The sequence below is a fragment of the Enhydra lutris genome, unplaced genomic scaffold, assembly GCF_002288905.1.
Source record: "Enhydra lutris kenyoni isolate GAN:26980312 unplaced genomic scaffold, ASM228890v2 scaffoldscaffold9, whole genome shotgun sequence".
NCBI classification, from domain to species: domain Eukaryota; kingdom Metazoa; phylum Chordata; class Mammalia; order Carnivora; family Mustelidae; genus Enhydra; species Enhydra lutris.
In genome coordinates, this window is record NW_019154093.1 from 41,546,435 (window position 1) to 41,557,050 (window position 10,616).

General features: G+C 34.0%; 1 protein-coding gene across 1 annotated transcript in view; it reads right to left on the minus strand.

The window, feature by feature from the left end:
- LOC111143607 (leucine rich repeats and IQ motif containing 3) overlaps positions 1–10,616 on the minus strand; it is a 169,511-nt gene that overhangs the window by 59,152 nt on the left and 99,743 nt on the right. Inside the window, exon 6 of the mRNA XM_022497440.1 lies at positions 8,325–8,454. Coding sequence (XP_022353148.1) covers positions 8,325–8,454 — 130 coding nt within the window. The remainder of the gene's footprint in view (positions 1–8,324; positions 8,455–10,616) is intronic.

Here is a 10,616-nt window from a genome sequence, read left to right on the forward strand (position 1 = left end):
GGTGAGTGCTGTGAAGTGTGTAAACCTGGCGATTCACAGACCTGTACCCCTGGGGATAAAAAGATATATGTTTAAAAAAAATAAAATTAAAAAAAAAATTAAAAAAAAAATCACTTTCCTCATTCCAAAACATTAATAACAAACTAAGTTTTTACAATGTGACATCATCTAGCACTGGAATGACTAAGACATTTGTTTTTACAGTACATTTGTTGTGGCTGCACAGAACCATCCCTTAAGAGAAAAGTCAGTCAGGACTCAGTATGATTTATGAATGATATTTTCCAAGGGTTCAGTCATCCCTTGTCTGAGACAGGATAGTTGTCCCCAAACTCCCTACTTCCTCCTATTATTCCAACTTTTCCTTTCTTCTATATACTTAACATAAAATATGGCTCAATTTAAAGTCAGCTCAATTTAAAATATCTATATAGACTTTGGATTAAACAGAAGAGTTTAAATAACTTAAACACATTTTTTTGTTCCCTCTTTGCACTCCAGTACCATGATCAAAAAGGAAAATTAAAAAAACAAAAAGCAACAACAACAAAAAACATTCAAAGACAATGAGAAAGAAAGTATCAGTGACACCAAAATCATTTGGAAGCTAGAAGCACATGGATGAAAAGTAACTGATAACCAGCCACTATGAAGTTGAATATTAAGGTTTAATGTGGATAAGCAAAGAAAAAAGCAGATGCACAGTGCAGAACACTAAAAAAGGTGGGGAATTGAAACATGGTTTAAAAAAATTATTTGAAAGGCATAATTATATGATCTTGCCAACTGATCTTTGGCAACCACACATAACCAGGTGACTCTTTCATCCATTTGCTCTTAAAGGAGACTAAATAGGGGCGCCTGGGTGGCTCAGTGGGTTAAGCCGCTGCCTTCGGCTCAGGTCGTGATCTCGGGGTCCTGGGATCGAGTCCCACATCGGGCTCTCTGCTCGGCAGGAAGCCTGCTTCCCTCTCTCTCTCTGCCTGCCTCTCCGTCTACTTGTGATCTCTCTCTGTCAAATAAATAAATAACATCTTAAAAAAAAAAAAAGGAGACTAAATATTCACCCTCTTGAGAAATTAAACCAAAGAAACTATGGACTCAAGGGCACCAGGTATAGCTAAGGATTGGCAAGGATAATTGGAAGATGACTGAAAATTGGAGGATGAAATGAAAGGCCTCATACCAAGTTGAGAGAATAGCAGTTACTCACCTATCACAGGCAAAATATTGGAAGAGTCTTCTTCTGAAGAAACCTCATATTACACGTCCCTGAATAAAGACCCTGGACCTCACTAAATTATCCCACATTAATGCTTACAAGTCAATAAAACTCCACCACATTTATGAGCAGTGTTTCCAAGTAGCATTTCAGAAACTTAATCTTAAATATGAGTGAACAAACAAGGATTAGCAGCATTTTTCACAAAAGCTGTAAGAAGAAAGTAACTTAGGGAAATAGAAAAATATACCATGGAGAAGAACCATCCACAAAAAAATTATATAGTATTATCCTCCAAGATGTAGAGAAGATATTGCATCTATGAACATAAAATGGAATTTTTAGAAACTTGATTACATAATTATAAGTAGAGGATAAAATTGAGTAAACACCCCGGAAAAGAGGACAAATAAATATACAAAAAAAAAAAAAATGGGAAAGTAAGGGATAAAAAGTAAGAGAGTTAGAGGATCATTCCAAGAGGTCCACCTGAATAATAGGAGTCATAGAAAGAGAATACACAATGGAGATAATGATGAAATAAATAAAGAATGATGTGTCAGCATGATGGCAGACTAGGAACTCTCACATCTTTATTCTCCCTTAGAAATATCCCATAAATAACTGCAGAATGACTAAAATAACTTAAAAGGAGCTCTAGAAATGAATAAAAGATTTACAGCAACCAAGTAAACACCCAAATAAGAAAAAGTCACAATCAAAACAGCAAGAAATTTTGTGGCATTTTTACTTGCCCTTCACTACTCTCTCCCCAGTGTGGTGTAGCATAGTCAGGAAGAAGCAGCCCATTTTTAATTTCTCTCCCTTAGGATGGAAAGAGAAGAATAAAACTTGCTTGGAATGTTCAAGCTTGTCTCTGGGCTGCCTAAAGGACTGGTTTGTCTCTCACCTAACTCAAATCCTCAGGAGAGGAATGGCAATATAGTTTAGATATCAGGCTGAAAACCACTGAAGGCAGTAATGATACATAAAACTGCAGGGGAATTGCAGATCCACAGACTCCTGGAAGAAAAACAATTGAGGGCAGAGAATACAAAAGAAAATCTAAGGCCTCAAAATGAAGTGGGGGAAGACTCTGAGAAATTAAGACACTTAAAGGAACCTGGGGAAAATCAAAAGAAAAGAAAACCATACACACACTGACCCAGAGGGAATGCCTGCCCAGAAGAGATCTAAGAAGACTTTGGCCCTTTACCCTAAGCAGATCTCAAAGCTTAGGGGTTTACTAAATAGTGAAAGTCTTCCATGCAAGTCAGCAAATATTGAAAGAAGTAGCTGTTTTCAAATGTCCAATTTTCAACAATCACAAAGCAGAGAAAAAAAATAGGGAAACAAGGTCCATTTAGAGAAAATAAATCCTCAGAAACTGTCCCTGAATATACAGATCAGACTTACCAGATAAAAACTTTATTTGTAAATTTCATTTTAATTCCAGTAGAGTTAACATACAGTGTTATATTAATTGCAGGTGTACAATGTAGTGATTCAACAGTTTTATACATTATTTGGTGCTCATCCAGATAAGTACTCTTCTTTTAAAGATTTATTTATTTGAAAGGGAGAGAGAGAGAACGGGGTGGAGAGGGGGAGAGGGAGACTGAGTCTTAAGCAGATTCCACACTAAACACTGAGCTGGATGCAAGGCTTTGTCTCACTACCCTGACATCAAGACCTGAGCTGAAACCAAGAATCAGATGCTTTAACCAACTGTGCTACCCAGGTGCCTCAAGATAAGTACTATTAATCCCCTTCATCTATTCTACCCACCTTCCCACCCAGCTCTCCTCTGGTAACCATCAATTTGTTCTTTATAGATAAGAGTCTGGTTTGGCTCTCTTTTTGTTGTTGTTCATGTGTTTTGTTTCTTAAATGCCACAAATGAGTGAAAGCATATGGTATCTGCCTTTGCTTATTTTGCTTGGCATTATTCTCTCTACCTTCATCCATGTTGTTGCAAATGTCAAGATTTCATTCTTTTTTATGGCTAAGTAATGTTCCATGGTATGTATTTATATACACATATCTTCTTTATCCATTTATCTACCAATAGACACTTGGGCTGCTTCCATAATTTGATTATTGAAAATAATGTTGCAATAAATATAGGGGTACATAGACTTTTTCAAATTAATGCTTTCATATTCTTTGGGTAAATGCCCAATAGTGGAATTACTGGATTATATGATAGTTCTATTTTTTAAATTAACATACAACATATTATTTGTTTCAGGGGTACAGGTCTGTGATGATCAGTCTTACACAATTCACAGCATGATAGTTCTATCTTTAATTTTTTTTTTTTGAGGATCCTCCACACTGTTTTCTACAATGGCTGCACTAGTTTGCATTCCCACCAACAGTGCATGAGGTTCCTTTTTTTCCACATCCTCACCAACACTTTGTTGTTTCTTGAGGTATTGATTTTAGCCATTCTGACAGGTGTGACTGATACTCATTGTGGTTTAGATTTGCATTTCCCAAATCATTAGTGATGTTGAACATCTTTTCATGTTAGACAAAAACTTTAAAATAACTGTTTTAAATATGCTCAAAGAGACAAAGGAAAACATGGGCAAATAATGAAAGAAAATCAGAGAAACAATATATAACCAAAATAAGATTACCAATAAAGAGATAGAAATTATTTAAAAGAATTAAACAAATTTTGTAGCAGAAAAATAAAATAACTGAATTGAAAAACTCACTAGCATTTCAACAGCGCATGTAAAAAAAAAAAGGAAAAAATTCAGCAAAATTAAAGATGGATCTTTTGAAATAATAGAGTCTGAGGAACAAAAACAAGAATAGAGAAAAGTGAACAGGGAATGAGGAACTTGCAGCATACTAGCAAATGGATCAAAATATGCATTTTGGGGGTCCCAGAAGAAGAGAATAAAAAACAGATATGTTACTTGAAGAAATAAGAGCTGAACCTCCCAAATTTGAAGACACATACATTTACAAGCCTATAAATGCTGAATAGGATAAGCAAAATGAGACCCACATTGTGAGACATTATAAAGAAACTGTCAAAAGAGAAAAACAAAGAAAGAATCTTGAAAGTCACAAGAGAAAAGTGACTCTTTACATGCAAGGGGTATTCAATAATTTGCAGATATATCAGCAGAAACTTTGCATGCCAGGAGGCAATAGGAGGATATATTTAAAGTGCTGAAATTAAAAAAAAAAAAAAAAGCACTGTCAATGAAGAATTCTATATTTAGTAAAGCCCTGTGATAATTACTTTTATATGGTAACTTGGTTAAACTATGGTACCCAGATATCTGGCCAAACATTATTATAGATGTATCTGTAAAGATATATTTTAGATGAGATCAACATTTAAAGCAGCAGACCTTGAGTAGAGACAAATATGAGCATTATATAATAATAGGGTCAATTCACTAAGAAGATGTAATAATTAAACACATATCCACCAAAAATCAGAGGAACAAAATAAATAATACAAACATTTACAGGTTAAAGACAGAAATATAAGCATTTCTACAATAACAGATTTTAATACCTCATTTTCAACATTGGTTATAACAACCAGAGAGAATATCAATAAGAAGCAGAGGATCTGAACAATATTATAGACAAACTGGACCTAACAGACATATACAAAACACTCAGAATATACACAACAAATAGGAAATGGACAACAAATGACTTAAGAAGAAGACGACGACGACGAAGGAGGAGGAGGAGGAGGAGGAGGAGAAAAGAAAAAGAAAAAAATAACAAGTGTTACTCAGGATGTGTAGAAATTAGAACACTTGTGCACTGTTGCTGGGAATGTAGATGGTGCATCTGCTGTAGCAAATGGTATGGTGATTCTTCAAAACATTAAAAGTAAAATTATCATATGATCCAGCAATTCCACCTCTGGCTATATACTCAAAACAACTGAAAGCAGGGTCTCAAAGAGATATCTGTATACCTATGTTTATAGCAGCATTATTCACAACAGCTAAAATATGGAAGTAACCCAAATGCTGGTTTGGATAAACAAAACATACAGCTGACCCTTGAAAAATGCAGGGATTAGGGTCACCACTCCCCTGCATAGTTGAAGTTCCATGAATAACTTTGGCTCCCCCAAAACTTAACTACTAATGGCTTACCATTGGACCAAAAGTCTTTCTGATAACATAAACAGTGAATTAACACATATTTTGTATGCTATATGTATTATATACTGTATGCTTATAATAATCTAGAAAAGATGTTATTAAGAAAATCATAAGGAAGAGAAAATATATTTATAGTATTAGTATTTATAAAAAATAAATCTGTATAAGTGAGCCTGCCCAGCTCAAGGCTATGTTGTTCAAAGGTTGACTGTAATGGAATATTTATTATTAAACCTTAAAAAAGAAAAACAAATGTGACATGCTTCCACATATATCAACTTTAAAGACATTATGCTAAATAAAATAAGCCAGTCACAAAAGGAAATATTGTGTGATTGCACTTATATGACATACCTAGAGTAATCAAATTCTAGAGAGAAACAGAAAGTGCTTTTAGAGGTTGAGGGTGGGGGAGGATTGGGAGTTACTATGTAATGGGCACATAGTTTCAATTGAAGAAAAAAGATGAAAAGTTTCCACAGATGGATGGTCATGATGGTTGCACAATATAAACATACTTAATGTACAGTTAAAAATGCTTAAAATGGTTAAGTTTTATGATACATATATTACCATAAAAATATAAGAGAAATACCCAGAACTGAGGGATATAAATTTTCAGAATGAATAACTACAATAAATTGAATAGAAAAACAATCTGGCCAAGCAAGCAAATATTTATGAGACAAATCACTGTGAAATTGCAGAATATCTGGTATAAGAAACAATGCTAAAAGTTTCCAGTCAGAAGGGAAAAACAATAAATAGACATTCATATATATCAAACTAAGAACTAAATGGCAATGGACCTTTCAAAGGAAACACTGGAAGTTAGATGATAAAGTGATCCTGAAAAAAATCTGAAAGAAGCTCTACGCAGTCAAATCATCAACCAAATATAAATGTAGCATAACAGCATGTTTAGGTTTTCAAGGTTTTAAAAAATTTACCTCCTATATATAATTTCTCAGTAAACTCATAGAGAAGGCACTGTATTAAAATAAGAAAATAAACCAAGAAAGACCAAGATAGAGAATTCTGGAACTTAGAGTCCCTACATAGCATGGAGACAAATGAATTCTTAGGATCACAGTTGAAGAGATGTACCAAAATGGAGGTTCTAAGAGCAGGTTTAGAGGGTAAGCAGTCCTGATTAAATTAGCAAAATGAAAGGTGCAAGCAGAAGTATCGTGAAAAAATTATATATGTGTGAGTATGTTTGGGGAGAGTGGTGGTTTGAATGGTATGAGATTTTCAAACAAGTTTTCAAAAAAATAGTATAAAAAAGCAAACATATCCTAATATATTGTATGGCTCAGCTGTGAACAATATATACACAGCCATAACAATTACAACAGTAAATATTAATTTATCCCCAAACAGTAGTGATATAATTCTATGGGGAAAATAGAGGAGGGAATATATAAGTGTGTGTATTATGGAGGATTTAAAAGAGAATTAAACCTCCATCTTTCACAGTGGAAATCTGTAAATAATATCTAAATAATATCTAACCCCCCAAAAAAAAGATATTTTAGCAGAATAAGCATGTTACTTGGAAATATAAAAGTAAACAGCAGAAGAGTTACAAGATAGTATCTTGGGGTATCAGAAAGATTAAGTGTAGCAGTATGGTGCATGGAACTACTATTTTTCCATCATTTCATTTTCATTTATAAATCTGGGAATTAAATAATCATACAAATAAAATTGCTTTTAAATAACAATGTAAAGCTTTATGAAATGTATATATAATATACATGAAACTAAACACTGTATATTAAAATAAATGTTGTAAACATATTGTATATACATGAAACTAATGGATAATTGATGAAATATCAAAAGCCACTGACAAATAAGGAATTGGTAGAGATAGACAAAGTACGACAGTTCATATACAAAGAAAATAAAAGGGGATAAAGATAACATCAAGAGTTTTAAAAAGAGAAAGATTTGAATATTTAAGAATTAAAAGTTCTGAGAAAGAGAGAAATGAGGAGTTGTTCAATGGATTTAAAATTCTGGTCACACAAGATAAAGTTCTAGAGATCTGCTGTGCAACATTATAACTAAAGTTAACAATATTGTATTATGCACTTAAAAGTCTGTTGAGAGAGTAGGTCTCAGAGTAAGTGTTTTTGTCATAATAATTTTAAAAGATTTAAGAGAAAACCTTGAGAAAATTGAAAATAATTTTATAAAAATGACTATATGATTTTTCTGTGAAAGATAGAGATAAAGAATTCCATAGATCACACATAAAATTTTATCAAAAAAATTCTGCAAAAACAACAAAAAGCAGTACACATTTGATAACCAAAATCCTATTAACATAAGATAAAATGTACTTTATCGACAAAACAATTATGTTCAAAGCCTGAAGGAAATTAAATATTACTTAATTGAAATCATTTATATTAATCTAATACTTGACAGATTTCCTGAAAGAGGAATCACGCTGACATAGCTATACAGCAAGAAAGCTATCAACTTAATATGGTTCCTGCCTACACCTATTTCTCTTAATTCCCCCCTTATGCTCAAAATCCAGTTCTTGATAAACATGAAACAACTTTCTGAATATGTACATTTATAAAATATTAAATGAGATATGCATATTTTCTCTAAACGTCTCAACCTATATTTCATAGAATCGTATATATATATATATTTTTTTAAAGATTTTATTTATTTGACAGATAGAGATCACAAGTAGGCAGAGAGAGAGGCAGAGAGAGAGGAAGAAGCAGGCTCCCTGCTGAGCAGAGAGCCCAATATGGGGCTCTATCCCAGGACCCTGGGATCATGACCTGAGCCGAAGGCAGAGGCTTTAACCCACTGAGCCACCCAGGCGCCCCGAAATTAACATGCCTAATTTCTAATGAATTTACTCTTCATCAAAATATATTCATACATATAATTTAAAAATTCATATAACTAACCTCTTTGAGTGAGATGTCTTGATTTTTTTGATTTTATACCAATTTCTTTTGTTTTCAATTCATATACAATAGAAGAAACATGTTTACTCTGTTCTCTAGAATTTTTTAAATAAACAGGAGAATGTATAATCTGTGGAAACAAAATAAAAGCAATGATAACCACAATAATGTCTGTTATATACTTTTTCAAGTTCTCAAAGAAATCTCACACTTATTATACACTACAATGATTGATTTTATTTTTTAAAAAATACCAAGAAAAACCTGTGAGATAGGCAGAGTTAGGAAAAGATGTCAAGAGCTCCATTGTATATGATTTTGATAAATTGTCTATTAAGAGTTAATGATATACTTTGGACCATGCTTGAAGGGAGACTGAGGGGAAAAGGGTCCTGTCAGGAGGGTGCCATGACAAAACAAAACAAAACCCACCAAGAAAAACAAGGAATAAACAAAGAGAAGAAAGACTGTGTTGCCCAAAAAGGCTAAAGAAAGATTTAAGTTAAGAGAGGGTAGACAAAACTATTTTACAGAATACTAAAAAGGATAGTAACATTGAAAGAAAGATAAATGGGACCAGAATTATCACAAATCTTTTTTTTTTAAGATTTATTTATTTATTTATTTGACAGACACAGATCACAAGTAGGCAGAGAGGCAGGCAGAGAGAGGGGGTGGTAGCAGGCTCCCTGCTGAGCAGAGAGCCCGATATGGGGCTCGATTCCAGGACACTGGGATCATGACCTGAGCTGAAGGCAGAGGCTTTAACCCACTGAGCCATTCAGGCGCCCCGAATTATCACAAATCTTAAAAGTACAAATGGATCTGGTATGTGTGGAAGGAATAACAAGCAGAATATTGAAAAAGAGCTTGGTGGAGAGTTGGGGGCACTATCAGAAGTAAACTAAAAAAATGTCTGTAAATTGGTTGGGAATATTTTAATAATTAATACTATGTTGTCTGCCTTTGTCTTCACAGTCTATCCACCACAGTGCAAAGGATCCACCAGGTCATCTGAAACACAGGCTTTTTCAAAGTTTATCATCTCTTTCTTACCTTCTATATGGCCTCTATCCTCAAGGTTTACTCATGAGTCAAGATAGCTACTAGAGCTCTACACACAATGTCTGTATCTCAGTCAGCAAGATAGAGGAAAAGGGTAAAATGACAAAAGGGCATAGGCCATGTGTCTTAAGGTACTTTCCCAGAGGTCCTTCAAAAAACTTCTGTTTATATCTTATTGACCACTCATACTGACAAAGGAGAGGATAAGCAATGCAGTCTTTTTGGTAGGTACTTTGCTGCCTGGAGTAAAATTTCAGGGTTTTTACCAAGAAAGAAGAAAAGGACAGATATAGGTAGGCAACTACAGTATACAACGGAGAAAAAGATCAGAATTTTGGAAGGGGATATACATTTGTATTTTGAGATACATTCCCAGGGACATTATGCATTCCTTGATGAGTACCACTGGCCTAAATTCTAAGGACTCACAAATATGTATCTTCAATAGTATTCCTTTCTGAGTTATTTCCTTTTTATGTAGTACCTATGAGCTGTGCCCTTTCACCCTGGAAAGTCTCAGAGACATCTCATACTCGATAGAATTTAATTCCTATCTTTCCTCCAAACCTATTACAACTTATTTCTGGTTTTGGTGAATAGCACCACCTTCACCCAAGAAGATGAGAGTCACATAAACTCTCTAATATGTGACAGCGGATAAGATTTTGAAATAAAAAAAAAGATCACTGTATTTCCCCTAGCTTGACCTGCCTACTTGTCCAAACCTCCTTTATTAGGAGAAACACTTGGATATGTTTCCTAGTGCCCTGTATTTATAGTTTTCTGCCTAAATTCCTATAATGCACAAAACAGATGTATTTAACTGAATAGCCTTGAATTTCTATCTTTTAAATTTTATATGTATATTCTCTAATTTATTGAAAACAATCTGTCTTTATGCAATGACTCATTGTGCAAGAATTTTTTAATGCTCATGATGGATACTAGGTATTATGTAGTCCTGGAATGAATCTCAGTTATTATTCTTCACTAAAAATCCTTCACTAGTTATCTTACATAATTTCTTTCCAGTCTTCCTATGACAAAAATACTAGTTTTTGCTAGAAAGATAGGTAAGCAGTTACTTCTGAGCTTATACATTCTCCTTATATTAATTTTTTTCTAAAGTTTGTGAAGGGGGCGCCTGGGTGGCTCAGTGGGTTAAGCTTCTGCCTTCGGCTCAGGTCATGATCTCAGGGTCCTGGGATCGAGCCCCGAGTTGGGCTC